At 41.9% G+C, this 16,190-nt stretch overlaps 2 protein-coding genes across 3 annotated transcripts; one reads left to right on the top strand and one right to left on the bottom strand.

Annotated features, from left to right (window-relative positions):
* Positions 1–1,522: 1,522 nt before the first annotated feature.
* On the bottom strand, positions 1,523–10,123 carry LOC114861024 (proline-rich transmembrane protein 2). Of its 2 annotated transcripts, none has more exons than XM_029160000.3 (5): positions 9,815–10,123; positions 5,684–5,922; positions 5,313–5,602; positions 5,101–5,233; positions 1,523–5,020 (listed from the first exon to the last, which is right to left on the bottom strand). In XM_029160000.3, the coding sequence occupies exons 2-5, from the start codon at positions 5,886–5,888 to the stop codon at positions 5,004–5,006; spliced, it is 645 nt and encodes a 214-aa protein (XP_029015833.1). In that variant the 5' UTR covers positions 5,889–5,922; positions 9,815–10,123; the 3' UTR covers positions 1,523–5,003. The 2 variants fall into 2 exon arrangements, with proteins under 2 accessions (XP_029015833.1, XP_029015831.1); XM_029159998.3 differs by having other exon boundaries at positions 5,684–5,926; positions 9,815–10,121.
* A 1,921-nt stretch (positions 10,124–12,044) lies between these two features.
* LOC114861018 (zinc finger protein 768-like) lies at positions 12,045–14,779 on the top strand. The gene is made up of 2 exons (XM_029159987.3): positions 12,045–12,335; positions 13,127–14,779. The coding sequence occupies exons 1-2, from the start codon at positions 12,143–12,145 to the stop codon at positions 14,143–14,145; spliced, it is 1,212 nt and encodes a 403-aa protein (XP_029015820.1). The 5' UTR covers positions 12,045–12,142; the 3' UTR covers positions 14,146–14,779.
* The last annotated feature ends 1,411 nt before the right edge of the window (positions 14,780–16,190 follow it).

Genomic DNA, 16,190 nt, shown 5'->3' on the forward strand with positions numbered 1-16,190 from the left:
CTGGCTGCCTCCTCTGGTTTTTCCCCTTGCCGTCCCCCGAACCCAGAGACACATTCATTTATCTTAATTAAACCTCAAGTGTTGTTGCCCACACACACGAAACACGAAACACAAACACTTTCTCATTTTCACTTTCCTTGTGTCTTTTCTTTCTGCTCTACAACTCGGGCTGCATCCTTTTGCTGTGCGTCGCCTTTTATTTCTCTCCTCCCTGATTCCCTTCATGTCCTGACCCAACTCCTCATCGCTTAATCTCTCCTCTTGTAGCCTCAGTGGTGAAGTCTCTTAATAATTAATAAGAATCTAAAATTCAAATGAAGCACAGAGCGAGAAAGACAGGGAGAAAAAGAGTGAGAGAGAGAAAATGAGAGCGATAAAAGGAGAAGTAAGCGAGAGAGAGGTACAGTATCTTTTATTAAAAATAAGCAGTCAATCCTCTTTCCCTTTTCGTTGGTTGTTTCTACGACATCTTTGTGTCTGTAGCTGCCTCTCACTCCCTTCCCAATGGTTGCCGTGACAACACTCTCTCCCATCCAAGAAATAGGGCTTATGAAGAAATGTCAACTCCTTCGTTAGATCTCCTGCTGCGTCTCTCTCCCTTAATTTATTGTAAACAAGAATAAACCCTAAGGCTTGTGTGCAGATATACAGATGTATCATAATCTAACCCAATAACATAAGAAACCCAGGAGACGTAGCTGTAATAACCTCAGTACTAGAGTGTCTACTGATGATCATGCCACTGGGTTTAAATGTTAACACATACCTACTGTATATGTTACTATTAAATATAGTAGTATACAGCAGTATATATAGTAGTAATACAGTAGTATTTCTACTATTGTTAGATGTTCTAGTTTATTGAAGACAAAGTTTTATAATAAACCTCAAAATTAATTAATGTCAAATTGGTAAATTGTGTCATTAAGCAATATTACCAAATAAATCCTTGTTGTGTTCTCATTAATGAAACTGTAACACATCAGGTCAATCATGTGCATCACAGGCATTTGGCTTCAAGATAAAAGGATGGAGACAAAAGCTGAGTACTACAGTGTGTCAAACAAAAATATATTATGGCTCTGGGCAAATGTTATACTGTATTTGTGTATATCTGTATCTGTAATGATCCTATTACATTTTCAAACCATTACAACTTAAATGAATAAACTTGGTTTCAGCCTTGAAAACTCACATTACAGCAAAACAAAAATGCAAATCACCCACGACCACCACAGGGCATCTCACCAAGGCTTCATGAAAAAAACAGACTGATCAGCAGGATGTTACAAACGCTCCCATCAAAACCTGCGGAAAGTCAACAAGAACAACTGAAAGAGGCAAAAGCACATCCAACAAAGTAACCAACTCATGAGTGATGCTAAAGAGTCAGAGGCCTATTAGCATAGCTAGCGCTACCTTCTGCAATATTTAACGCTAAACAAACAAACAAAACCTCACTCAAATTGTCAAAAATTAATTTTCCCATAAAATAATTCACGAGTCTCAGACTTGGAGGAGGTAGTATTGAACTAGGATTTATTCCCTTCAAACATGATCAAATATTTAACATCAGTTGTCAAGATCAAGTGTTTTTGATAAATGTATTGTGTACACCCATACTCATTCTGTGTGCTTCATAAAAGCAGTCGATTTAAGGCATGCACAGGCACAACAAAAGTCCAGTGGCAGGAGAAAGCAATCGATATTGAAGGACATAATAAATCCAGCAGACATTACACTCATGCTTGCAGCATTTAAAAAAAAGCAAGCAGGAAGCAGGTTATACTGAGCATTACAAACATTACAATGGAAATACAAAAGAGACCGAGGGAGCAAGGAAGAAATGGAAAAGCTCACTTTACAAAAGAAGTGAAAATGATCAACAATAAATGTACAAAACACCACCATTGAGAGCATGTGAGAGCGTTGGATTACTTCATGATCTGTGAACATCAACTGCAACGGCAGCTGATCAGCAGGTCCAGTCCTATGTGTTTTTCAAATGAGAGTCCTGAGAAAGATTGGTCAGGACCCCTTGTACTTTTAACTTGAGATTAATCTCAAGTATGAATGCTCAAATTTATTTAGGCTAATGTCACAAATTAGAATTTGCCAATGTAGTGTGTAATGTAATTAAGAAACTGAGTGTTCTATATGCATAATACATGTGTATTATGTGTATTAATACAAGTAAATTTTAAATTTAAAATTTTAAAAATTTTAAATTTTAAATTTTAAATTTTAAATTTTAGTCACAGGGTTAAAGTTAGGACATATGATAAAATCATGAGTATGTAATGTTCTTTTAAATGTCCCTGCTGCCTGAAGAACCTTCCTCAGAATTTCCCATTTCTTTATTTTCAGACAACTTGTCTTTCTGTTTGCAGAATGTCTGCCAGTCCTTTCCTGTTTTGTGTTTACGAGTAAAACCCTGCACAATGTTAGTAGTGATACTTTCTAAAAGTAGCGCAACAAAGCAAAACAGAAAGCACAGCAGGATTTAGAGTTAACAGTCAGATACGACGATCAATGTGACGCCATGTGAGGCTTGGTTAAGAAAACACTGTAGGCAGCTCTGAGAGGTAGCGCAAGCAGATTCAATACAAAACTGTGCTTGAGGAAGCCACCGATAGCAGAACTCAAGGAAGCGAGCGGTCACACCGACACTGAGCTGGGAGCTTTTAGACCTTTTGCATAATGTGATTAGTAAACAGGCATGCTACATACAGTACTGGAGTGGGGGGGAGGAGGTGGGAGTGGATTGGCGGTAACCTCATGCAGCATTCACTTCAAATATAGTTTATGTCAACGTCCAGAGTCTCTAAGTAGATATAAATATGAAAGAATAAATAATATGGAGCTGATAACCAAACTTAATGTAATCTCTAACAATCGTTCCCAAATGATGTGAACGCTGCACTGCAGATCTGTCCACTCTTCCTCCACCTGAGCCTTACGTCACCTGGACACAGAGACACTGTCTGCCCTAAACCCTCAAGCCAAGCTTTTTTGTTCATCGCCTCCTAAAAACCTTGCGGTTGATGTGCATTTTGATCGAGAATCCGTTAGGTCTCCTTAACATTGCAAAGAGAAAAAGCGAATATCACTATATGGTGAATACATTCTCATACACTTTATTTACAAGGTGCTATTCAGTTAGCGCTGCCGCTAAAGGAGGCTACAGTCTTATGTCAAAGCATTCTGTAATAAATAGTGTAAACATGCGCAGGTTATAGGGGTTGATTTAGCTTTATAACAACAACTCAGCTCCTCAAAGTTCATCCCATAAACAAACAGCGCTCGTACATTTGTACGCAGACAGGCTAAAACGGGTCTGAGTCTGGCACAGTGTGACACCATGCCTCTGAAATCAGAGAAAACGCTGACTACACAAGGTCCACATGAGCTTTAAGAGGAATGAATCGTTCTGTTAAACAACCAAAAATGTCCACCTCTAAACTCTTTAATGGGAACAGGGTTATAATCAGAACCAACAGAATGTGAGATTATAGGCCAGAGATGACACAAACAACACCAAAAGGAACTTTTACCAAAAATGAAAAGGACCTGAGCTGAAGGCATGGGAACCTGACCACTCTGTAAATGGAACCTTATGTAAATTAATAGGGGGCTTTGAAGAATCTACAGTCCATAACCTATTGTCCATTAAATGGATAAAGCTGTACCTTGTGTGGTCAGAGACATAATAAAATATATCTGAATCAGCTGGAGTCAGTTACAAGCGAAGCGCTGCAGACAACCGCAGCTCCTGTAAGTAAGTACACAACACACACAGTCTTCTTCTGCCCCAGACACACGCTTTATCTCTCGGACACGTCACGACCTCATGATTCTTACAATTTATGAAGTCTTCATGAATTCATTGTTCATTTAAAGCTTGAAAAGAAAAACAGTTTGGTTATGTCATTAAGCAGGTCTCAGTGAAAACCTGCCTTGTAATGTACGAAATGCAGCATCTCCACCGCACCAAAGATGGCGATGAGACCATGTGCTCACTGTCGCCATTTCTGTTACTAGCAACTTTTATAAAATGCTATTTGACGTGGTCCCAAACTTCTAGGTTCTGTTGCAGACGTCTGAAAAATGTCACTGGCAACTCAAAGAAATAAAAATGTTTCTGCTTGGTACACACTTCTTTTGATCTAAACACCATTTCCCATAAGCCCTAGATGCTGTTTTCAGTTTACCTACATGTACAGATACAGCAGATCTGTGTAGGCGGTTGATGAGGTATAGTTCCAACTTCCTAGTTGCACTAGTTACTGCACTGCCAATGTTGTAACCTTCTCTAGCTTTTCTAACCCTATGTTTCTCCTACAGTAGACGAAAGTCAACTAAAGGGACATGTCTAATGATCAATCATTGATGAGACGTTTGGTAAAACAGACGTGACGTCAGGCGGCACCAGTGTTGGCATTTCTACTTCTGTGTTCATGTGCAATAAACACAACGGGAACAGGTGGCTGATGAAAAATCCTCCTCATTAAAGATTTGTCTTTTTCTTTCCTGCCTTCACAGCGATACGAGCGTCGGTTCATCCTTAGTTCAGGTTGAAGAAGCTAAACCAACATGCCCATTTCAGTTGAGCCAGAACTGTGTTGTTGATGGCTAGACCTGTGGAATTGAGACTCATTGAGCATATTAATTCCATTTCCAAGGAGACAAATGTCCATTCCCATGACAACCAATATAGTGTTCAATGGTGAACTGAAAATCTAGTGAGAGTCTGCTACCACAGAATGGAATCAGCGCTTCCCAGTGTCCTGGTCTGTGTGCAGGTGGTGCTTCTGTGTTGGGAGGCGTCACCCGTCGCGTTAGAGGTAGAGTGTCAGGCAGACCATGCTCAGCGTGCAGGAAGAAACAAAAACAGCGAGGAACAGGAAGTGATCTGTGTTCGTTTTCATCTGGTGAAGGGGCTTGCGGCGTCTCGTCGTGAAGATGCGGTCGTGAAGTCGGGCTTGTGATTCCAGGTAGATTCATCAGGATTTCAGTATCACTGGAAACAGGAGACCACACAGAATGGGATCAAGGTTTAGCACTGTTTCGGTGAGCTGATACTGAAAGCACCTTACTTACATCCCCAGTTAAGAGCGATAGCGGCAGCGATGATAGCGATACCTCCTAGGATGGACACCACGGACAGAACCATGGCATTACGGCCCAAACGGCGGGCGCCATCTATGTTGCCTTGCTGTAGGCTGTTGCGGGACTGAAAGGAAAAAAAAAAAACATGGAATAGCACCACCACTGTAATTTAATCTGATCTGAACTTGGAGCTGCAGTCATACCATCACAGAGAAGGTGAGGGCCACGATGTTGATAGGCCACAGCGGGCAGAAGCAGGACAGGATGGCCAGGATCAGGTAGTCCCTCGGCTTGGATCCGTCCACAGCGGCCTCTGTGATTGCACTGGGCTGGCGGGTGAGCGAGGGCCTGGGGGAGCCCGCCGCTAACGAGCCGGACCGGCTGCCCAAGCGAGCCCGGCCATTGGACTGGCCTCCGGGCTTGGAGTGCAGCTTGGGCGACACAGAGGGCGCTGTGGGGGAGGAGTCTCCCATGACCGGGCCGATCCCGTTACCTGGAGGGGAAGTCAACGGAGAGGATTCGTTGGTGCGTCAATGGATGCGTTACACAGGGGCAGAGTGAGCGTCGTATTTACTGGTTTCCGTATTCTCATCGATCACTGTCAGGTGGTCCATGACTTTCCCTTCCTCTGTTGCTGCGGGGACGCTGTATTGCTCAGCGCTGGCTGGTTGAGAGGTTACTGGGGCCTGTTCAGGGTCTGCACCATCCTGGGCGCTGATTGGCTGCTGGGATTCCTCCATGCTGCTGGTTTCCTGGGTAACAGTGGCACTGGTGGCCATTAGACGGTGCGGGTGAGGGGTTGAAGGAGAGCTTCTGTCTGGAAAGAGTTTAAAAACGGCTGTTGGGTTTGCTTTTTCATCAAAACCCAACGTGAGTTGAATCAGCTGGTCTAATTGAGACTCTAACCGACATGTTCAGCTCAGTGAAGCTCTTTTAATTATGCTGGCAGTCCTTCAATGTTGATGGTCAGTCTTCACTGTTACAGTGCAGACACTCTGGGATGTTGGTTATATTCAGATTTGTTTACACCTACAGTAATACCTGCTGTATTTTTAGCCTGAGGGCGACTCCAGAGATCCAAGAGAGAATATGAAAACTGCTGCATGAAAGAATATTATTACATCTGTTATTGCTCTGCTGTTTTTAAGCCACAGATAAAGTGTGTGTAATCAGATATCTAGTGAAACAACATATGACTACCGTAGTTTCACATTTAAAACACCAACAGCAACATCTTCACTTCAGGATTTTCACCTTGTGGCAATTTTGTGGCCTTCGGTGATTTCTCAAGCTGTATCTAAACTCGGGACCATCTCTACATAAGGCAAAGTTTATATCACATCAAGTGTTAAATATCTATATTCCAGATCTGTGTGTGTGGGTTGACGAGGTCGTTCATTTGTTGCTGTGACTCAACGGTGTCTCAGTGGCGGCTGCTGAGGTTTCCGACTGCAGGTCTGTGGCGTAGGTGGACATCAGCTCAGTCTGTATCTTCTCATCGCTTTGTTAAGATTGTCTTTTTAAAGTCCATGAAGTAATACTGCAATTTATCAGCTACAGACGGATTTTTTTTTAAGGAATAGAGCATATTATGTTGTCAGTCATTCAGCTGAAGCGTGGAAGTGATTAATTATACAGGAATAATTATAGACTGTGAGGTGTTACACCTCCTGAACATGGTTGTTACGCTGTGTAAAAACAGTCAATTATCGAAGCACTGTAAAAATTTTTTCATTGGGCAAGAAGACAGACATGAACTGCGAGGGGAACATTTCAAAAGTTCAAGTTTGTTTGAATTCATAATATAAAACAATTAATTAATTAATTAATTAAATCTATTCCAAAAAAATACAAGCATTATTAAACCATTGCACAGCTTGTCTACTGCCACATGTGAATGTACCTTTTTCAATTACTGCTACTTTACATCACTACTGTAAGTTACTATACATGTATATTGTCAATGCATATAATAATAATAAACCTAATGAAGCTCTGAGTAAACTGTCATGCAGTGTTTTCTTACACTTTAATACATCCTGCAGCTTTTCTTCATGAATAAAAGCCGCCATTTGATTCACGGATGTTACGAGTGCAGCAGCTCATTGATCTGATCGACAGCCTGCAGGATGAACAGCTTGTTAAAGAGCAGGTTGTGGTGGTGGTGTGTGTGTGGCGGGGGGGCAGCTCCCTTGCAGCAACTCCACACTCTCCATTGTAATGACCTGCCACGGCTCGACTGATGACTGCTACTGTTTCTCCCCCGGGGAGCGAATGCTGCAGCGCTGCCTCGCTCTGTAAGAGCTGACAGACGCAACGTGTTCTGTTACAGGGGAACGCTCTATATCACTGCACGTTTCCTGACGTAGCGTATTTCTCCATAGCCGGACTTGCAGTGTAATTCAAAACATGTGTAATCTGAAGCACGCTGTTTTTCAAAGGACCTCCAAAACTCTGGAAGAAGTCCAGTCTTTTTTGTTTGTCACCCACAGAAGTGCCCATTGCTTAGCTGTTCAAATCCATCTGCCTCCGAAAAACTTATATTAACACTGTTATACTACTGTATATACTGTAACACTGTTATATTAACAAATAGTTTCAGTTTCTTTTCATTTTTGTGGACAGCTTTATGCTGGAGCATCTGGACAGATGTACATACTGTACTGTCACAGAACCACTTTTTTCAACAACATCTTTATAAAAACCTCTAGTTTACTTAAAATGCTGGTGGACCAAGAACAAGACACTGAGTCACTCAGTGAAGTGATATCTGCACCTAATTGACTGAGTCATCACACGATATAGACATTATCATTATACTGTATGTACTGTTTTGATCGATGACCTGATTGTTGTTGTGGTTCAGAAGGATCCAGGTTAGTCAGGTGTGATGATGACTAAATGATTCATACTAAATAAAATATAGGTGATCAGAGGAAATATGGGAGAACTGAAGTTTTAAAGTCAAATGTTACATCTGTGTTACTTCTTCTATGCCAAACACACACCTCATGGTACAGAATGACAAAAGTGACAAAATTGGGGCTAAAAATATTTTTTTAGATAAAGATGCTTTTAAACAATTATCTTCTTCCATTGATTTTTATTTTAAATGAGAAGTGAACGCAGCGGTTTTACTACATCAACTGTTACAGGGGACGTTCTGCGTAGAAGTAGTGGAGTGCAAATGTCTGTATCACGTGTGCTAACTTTACGTGTGCTAACTTTAAGGGCAGAGGGCTTTAATGAAACACTGACCTGTCATTAAAGGAGTGGGGGTCTAAACTGCTGAATCCCACAGCAATTAACCTGCTGCTGCTCTTGTCCCTTCTCACTGAGTGGCAGGATTAACGTGAGCTGCGTTGGTCACTTACGAATCACTGAGGAGGAGACCATTATTAAAACTGTCAGTGTGTGTTGTTTTTAGCCACACAGCAGCAGCAGCAGCATAATGACTCACGGCCTACTGTACACTATGTTTATTTTATGTCAGGTTAGACCATTAGCCATTGGATGCAGTGACCCAACACAGAACTTTTAATAAATACTGGATAATGGCTGTGCATCTTCATGCACCTTGTTATTAGCTCATTCTGCTCGTTGGTCGTTAGGCTATAAGTCGTGTTTAACATAGTGACTCTAACACAATCTCACTTTACAGATGTTGTGAGACACGCAACAGTTTGATTGTCCTAACTTTCTTCTTTGGACTGTGAGAAGAAGAAGGAGAAAACACAACTCTTCAAACTATCAAACAATGTCCCAAAAATCTACAAACTGCAATTGTCAAATTTGTAGACAGAATAAACTGAAGCACACATACTTTGCTTTATTTGAAGCTGTTTTAAGCTCAGATCAGTTCATCTTCATGCAAGTCAACGTCGGCTGGGTCAGCTCAACCCTGCATCTCCATCATGTGTGGACCAGGAGCGTATTAGCGTCCATTATCCTGCTGACTCGTCGACTGACACACAGAGTTGGTGTCTTGGCTCTCACAACTGTCACTTCAGGTTAATCACAACTTTGACTGCTTAGCTAAACGTGGAGGTAGTATTGTAGCCGCATTCCTGGAGCTCCACAAGCTCTGATACTTCCCTGTCGACCCGGCTTTTAAAATGTAATTGAAAGTGATTTTAAATCATTTGGAGCAATGTAAATGGGTTCAAGGCTAAATTATTAGTGGATCATTCGGTGAAATCAGCACAACTAAGTGAAAATCAGGTTTAAAGATTAGTTGCACTTGAATCGGTTGAAAAAAATCTATTATCGTTCACTTCAAGCACCTGTTTCCTTCAAACAAGATGCAGATTCATTATGATTTGAATAAGTAAACTAATAAATTTTGTATGCGTCATACCATGTATCATCTTTTCAGCATGAATTCTGTCAGATTGACAAAGATCAGTAGCTTCTCTTATGGTTTTCTAGAAAAGAAGGACTGTGAAGCAGAATAATAAGATAATCATGACTTCAACATGCCGATACACATGGATCATTTTAACACATATGTCACAAACAGAGATACAAGCAGTTGGAGCATAAATGCACTAAATGCATCAGCATTAAAGGCAGACAAAGGAGGAGGAAAAATCCAGATGGAATTGTGATGCAGCCGGAGCTGAGGGAGGGAGACACACCCACTGTGGTACCTTAACGGCACCACATGTTCTACACACCCAACATGTAAAATAAACCTCCTTCTTACCACAGCAGCTGATCTCTGAGCTATTAGTTGGTCCTAGTCCACAGGAAACTGCAGAAGGATGTTCATTTTCTCCTCAAAGGAAATAAAGGCTGTACAATCCAGGGATGTGAGAAGAAAAGAGTCAAATAAAGACCAAAACCTAAAGAGATGATTCTGGAATAAATGTTGAGTTCTAAAAAATGTTTCCTGATGTTTTCCGGGCTTGTATATATGTTTTATTTTGGTTTGGTGAAAATGCAAATTGGTAGAGTATCACTGCAGCAGCTCCCTGTCTCTTCCACTGCAAGAGGTACAAAGGAAGGGAGGGGATGGCTTAGAAATGTGTGTGTGTGTGTGTGTGTGTGTGTGTGTGTGTGTGTGTGTGTGTGTGTGTGTGTGTGTGTGTGTGTGTGTGTGTGTGTGTGTGTGTGTGTATGAGCAGGAGGCAGTCCACGGTCTCTCCCACCGGTGTGAAGCTTCAACAAGGTGTAGAAATACAGGTCCTGTGTAAAGCCTTCAAAATAATGGTCCACTAACAAACTACTAGGTCTCCAGATCTGTATTACAGTGAGGGACAGTTTTATCATTCAGATGTATTCTGGATAATGATAATAATTGTATTATTAATATTTTAATTAGTTAATTTTACATGACTTATAAATATATTTGATATAATAGCAGAAATGCTGTTACATTATTCACTTGATTTTAAGTCATATTTACATGCATATCATGTTTTCATACCGAAACATTCTTCTGGGCTAAATTTCTTTCTCCATATGCATGAGAAACACTGTTCTTGTAAGAGAACACGTGGACATATGGACCTTTGTACATTAAGTACTTATTTTGAAAAACAGGTTCAGCTTCCTGTCTAGCTTTGGTTAATGATGAGTCTAACTGCACTCTTTCATAGCGCCTTCCTGCTGTATTTCTGCTGACTGAGTACAAGCCCAACAATGCTCTATAGATTCTGCAACACCACATCCATCTGTGAGGATAATACAGACACTTACAGTACAGGCCTACTTAAAAAAGTGTTAATCACAGGTGAACAGAAATCTCATTAAGAAAATACACAGACCCATAAGGTCTGTGTATTTTCCTTAAAATAACAGCTGCTGGCTGTTATCATGAATATTCAATTGACATTTTAACCTAGGCAAAAAATGAAGGCTAAAAATTTAGGCTGTTTACTGGAAGTGAACTGAGATCAGTCTTGTTACATGATGAGCAGCGAGAATATTGCAAAATAGAAAAAAAGGTCTGAATAAATACAATACAAGATGTTGTTAAAATCACTGATGAAATAAATGAAACAGAAAGAAGCTAAGCATGTTTAGACATGTTGGTCTACATACATACAGTAACTGGAACAAAGAATTTGAACAATATTAAGAAGAGGACATACAAGACTGCGGGGTTTGCTGTGCCTTTTAAACACTGAATGAACTTTAAATGCATCCAGTAGGTTAATGCCAACAGCCATAACAGTCTAAAGAAGAAGGTAAAGAAGAAAAGTAGTTTAACAGTAGTGAACAATGCTATTTAGATGGAACTCAACATAGTATCTCTATTCATAGAGAACAATATACAACATATTTCTCAATTTGCTTAAAGAACCTCTCTCTCTGTTATGCTGCCACAAATAAAACAACTAATTTACTGTTTAGTGATGAACTCTAAAATGACTCTATATTTCCACATTTGACTTTTTAGATCATATTATCAGTCACAATAAAAGGTACATACTTATATAAGTAACACTGATAGGGACACACGATTCTTACAATAATTTCAAAGAGACTCACTTCATTTTAATAAGAATGTTATGAGGCTTCTGGATTTTGTGAAGGATGAGGAGCTAAAGCATCAACAGGGGGCGCTAAAGGTAAATCTAAAAAGTAGAATACTTTTACTAATTTAAGTAAAAACGTACCTCACATAAATCTATTAGAAATTAAACTAATATAAGATGACATTTTGTTGAAGCAAAGAGACAAATAATATTTTCCACAAAATGATATGAATATAATACTATACGGCAGCTGTTTGAAACCAGCACATTCTATATTATATTATATGCTTTGACAAAACCTTTGTTAATAGACTTTGAAACCTTTCATTATTTTACTTATTTGCTGAATTTAGCATTTTGAGATCTTTGCTGAAGTTACAATTTTTTTTTATTATGACGCCTATTATTTTTCAATGACTTTTATTGTGAAGGGGCATTATTGACGCCTCAGCGAGGTTCGTTTCCCGTTTCGTTTGTTGTTGTCCGGTTCTGCTTCCGCTGTGGATACGGCAGCACATACATTTTTTTGCTTTTATGGTTCCAAAGTCAACATGACCAAACTGCAGGTGCTGAACGCCTACCTGACGGAGCGGCTCACGGTGGTGGTCAAAGAGATCCTGGACGTGGTGGAGGACACGGTCACCGAGTACCGGGAGGAGACGGCCAGGACCAAGCGAGAGAACGAGAGCCTGCGGAGGCAGCTGCGGGACATCCTGCTGCTGGAGGCCGAGACCGAGTGGCTGAGTAAGGGCCGAGCTAGCGTCTAGCTCCCTGAACGAACCGCCGTCCCGAACCGCGCTGGCGAACAGGCCCAGTTAAACTGTTTGGCGGGATTTGACCATCAGTACCGGCCAAAAACGCGCACGTGAAAGTTGTTTCGTGTTGTGAACAGCGTCACTTCACACCCGGTGTCTGGTAAAATTGATCCAGACGGTTAAGAACGATGCGGCTTTTTTGTTGCAATTCCTTGATTTCGCTTGTTTGGAAGAGGAACGTGACCGTAAACGAGAGTCAGCTGTTTAGTAATGAGATTCTGAAGTAGCACAGGACTGATCAGCGTTATTCAGTAACGTTTGCACGGACTGATGTTAAACGTTATGGGATTAGTCATTTACCTTAAGCGACGATTTATTTTCATATTGTCGCATGACGTGTTTACAGCTGTAGGGCAACTCAGTTTTACAAATCGTTTAAAGCTTAATCGATTTCCATGATTGTTTCTTGTATTTGTAGGGTCTAATTTGGTCCAACTTGAAAGACACGGCTGTGATTCATATGCAAAAGTAGTTTTAATCTGGAGGCTTTAGCCAATAGAAAATCATCCGCTAACAATTTTAGTGATCCGTTTCTTCTTTTCACAGATGTATCTTTTTTTATCTAACCTCATGAAATTTTAACCCAACTCGTGTCAAATCCGATTCAAAGTTTTAACTGGCTAATTTATTCAGCTTGATAAAAGTGTCGGTTAAGTTTGTGGATTTTTGTATCAGTTTTCTATTTTTGTATTGATTGGTAATTTGTTACGTGTGCTTCAGGGTCCACTAGGTCCAGTCTTGGCTTTTCTGCACCAGAGCAGCCGCCCAATGATCCAGAGCCAAGGCCTCGCTCAGAAGAGTCCGACTCCACCCTGAACCAGCCCAGGCAGCCTCCATCTAACCCGGCCAAGCCGAGGCATGAGCAGGTGGTGCCTGTGCAGTTACTGTCGGTCCAGAGTGAGACTCCCCAAGGGCAAGGTGACAAGAAGGCTGAGTGCTGGGAGCCAGTACTGGGGCACAGCCCTCAACAGGAGGCATTAGGGAAACCTTCATCTCAACCATCCCACTCCTCCTTGAATTCTCCCCCCGTCCCGTACCCTAAAATCCACATTGATGTTCCCGTGGTCAAAGATGAAGCACAGACCCCAGCTCATATCAAAACAGAACCCAGGGAATGCAACGTGACAGAACCTGAAGGTCTCACAGACTCACTGACATCACCTGTGGCCACTCATGTTTCTCCAGAGGAAGCGTTGAGAACGGACGCAGACAGGACAGTGTTGGTGCTCGCTGAACGGAACAAGACGTCGTCCCAGGAGACCACGACCGGTGCGGCAGACGACGGCCCCGCGGTGGGGTTCGTCGCCGAGCTCGTCCACCGCTGCCCCCGCTGCGGCGAGGCCTTCGGCCAGGCCAGCAGCCTCCGTCTGCACCTGGAGCAGAAGAGGAAAACGTACGCCTGCGACTGGTGCTGCAAGTCCTTCGCACAGTCCGCCGACCTGCGGCGCCACCTGCGCACGCACACGGGAGAGAGGCCGCACCGCTGCACCTTCTGCTCCAAGAGCTTCAGCCAGAGGGGCAACCTGAGGCGGCACCTGCGCATCCACACGGGCGAGCGGCCGTACAGCTGCCCGTACTGCTGCCGCACCTTCAGCGATGGCGACACCATGAAGAAACACAAGCGCACGCACTCGGGGGAGAAGCCGTACCGCTGCGTCCAGTGCACCAAGTCCTTCACCAGCACCAGCGGCCTGCAGATACACCTGAAGAAGGACATGTGCTACCTGGCCAATGCATGAGCAGGCGCCAGGAGCGAATGATGCTGATGCTGAGGGGACAGACCCACAGAGACATGTATCACTCTTTTAATTAAATGTAAGTGTGTGACTGGGAGCTATTGCTAGTGGGCCACAGATATGATACATTATTATAGCAGTATCTATACAATAGATACTTTAACTTATGTGTAGTTTCTTGTGCATATTATCTTGAATTCCTGGTGGAGAACCTGTTACAACCAACCTTCGCGTGCAGCTAGATGCTCCATTCATTCTTTTGGTCTCTAATTGAAAAGCAGTCAGATTTGATGGCAGGTCAATGAACTTACATGATTCTCAAGACGTTTTCACACAGGGTCAATTTAGTTTAACCTTACCTGATAACGCTACCTCATCCATCACCATTAAGCAGTGAACAGAAGGTAGTGGGTGAAGCACGATCACAGGCTTGTTTCTGATTATGGCATTAGACAAGTAATTAATTCGTTTTTGATCGTGTCATGAGTCAGGATTTGTGGGTGAAGCAGAAAGGAAGCTCACACACTGGAGCACGTACTGTAACGTGAAGTGAAACCAGAACCCAGCTCAGAAGCATCAAGATATGAGAATTGCAAGAAACTTACTTGGTGCATTAAATAAGGTACGATTCATGTTTTACTGCCCAATATTTGAATGATGTAATAGCCTTCAAAGAACACGATTTCCCATCAGCCCTTTGGCATCAGAAGAGGCATGGCCATGTGTGAGTAGACAGCTTGCAGAAAGCTGAGGCGTGTCTGGAGAACCAGCAGGACAGAGCGGATCCAACGCAGCGGGCATTGAAATGCCGACTTCAGAGGAGAGGAGAGCTGAGTTCTATGAATGTGGATGAAACTCTCAGAGTCCTTAGGCCTCATCTGAGCAGAATCAGCTACACGCTGCAAATTAATTTGGTCAGTTGGTTAAAAGCCAATCTTCCGACAGCGTGACAGAACCAATATTTATTGCTGCTTTACCTGGACTTTAAATTATTATAACAAAAGGCTACTATATAAAATAAATATAAGTCAATAGTAAGATGAAACCAGCGGATGTTCCAGTAGAAGCAATAATGATCTACGTTAATAACATGCTCGAGACTCTACATGTTTGTTTCCTGCTGGCTATTAAGGAAGAGTCCTTCTGCATATGCATCCTCAATATTTATCTATTTATTTGTTTTTCTTTCTCAAGTTTTACAATGAAGGGAATGATCTGACAGAAATCTGAAGTCTCAGAGATCAGGCTGCGTCTCTTTGCTTTGTCCCTAAAAAAGCAATTGAAACTAAACTTATCAGACCACTAGCATCAGGCTGCATTTGATTCAATCAGCCGTGTTGAAAATGCTTGTGGTGGTGGTTAGAAAAGTGAGCAAGGCTCATCCAGCGCCTGTGACATGGAAAGAGCTCATTTACTAGAATACACAGAAGTAATGAATTCTCTGTTTCCCTTCAGCTCCTCACAGACTCGGGTTTGTTCCTGAGTTCAGGAGCTGTGCTCATCATCAACTCTGTGATTGTGGAAATCATCTAGTTACATTGTCATAAACATTTCTAAAATAATAGCACATTTCATTGAGTTGCCAACATGAAGCTGTGAGAGTTTGTCATAATAGTGAATAAGAATAATGGAGCGCTTGTTGTTGGTCAGCTGCCAGAGAGACGATGCTTCATCTAATCAGTATTAACAATGATTCACTTTCTAACTGAAGATCATTGCCGTTCTTGATGAAATGGTACATTAAGAAGTGGTATTAATAGTAGTAATAATATTTCAAATACAGGCTAAATATTTCTTCCAGTGAAGATTCAAGAAGCAGCTGTAAAGAGTCACAACCAGCCTTAAAAAGTCACCTTTTAAAGGTGTTTGTTTGTTTGTAGTTTTCAAACTTAATGAGCTTCCTGCGTCGTAGAGCAGACACACACTGACACAGGGTGCTGCATGTCACCTTATGCCTCCTCCATCTGAGCCAACAGTGGCCCATGAACCCACTACCAACACTACAGCCAAGTAGTTGACACCTATAATGTAACTAGTTCCTTCCTTGA

Source organism: Betta splendens, chromosome 8, assembly GCF_900634795.4.
Source record: "Betta splendens chromosome 8, fBetSpl5.4, whole genome shotgun sequence".
Taxonomy (NCBI): Eukaryota; Metazoa; Chordata; class Actinopteri; order Anabantiformes; family Osphronemidae; genus Betta; species Betta splendens.

Bases quoted from the DNA above. Each gene is read 5' to 3' on its own strand.
- LOC114861024 (XM_029160000.3), bottom strand. From the start codon at position 5,888: ATGGCCACCAGTGCCACTGTTACCCAGGAAACCAGCAGCATGGAGGAA. The intron at 5,603-5,683 runs GTAAATACGACG...CTTCCCCTCCAG, and splicing joins CGATGAGAATACGGAAACCA to GTAACGGGATCGGCCCGGTC. The intron at 5,234-5,312 runs GTATGACTGCAG...TTTTCCTTTCAG, and splicing joins CCCTCACCTTCTCTGTGATG to TCCCGCAACAGCCTACAGCA.
- LOC114861018 (XM_029159987.3), top strand. From the start codon at position 12,143: ATGACCAAACTGCAGGTGCTGAACGCCTACCTGACGGAGCGGCTCACG. The intron at 12,336-13,126 runs GTAAGGGCCGAG...CGTGTGCTTCAG, and splicing joins GGCCGAGACCGAGTGGCTGA to GGTCCACTAGGTCCAGTCTT.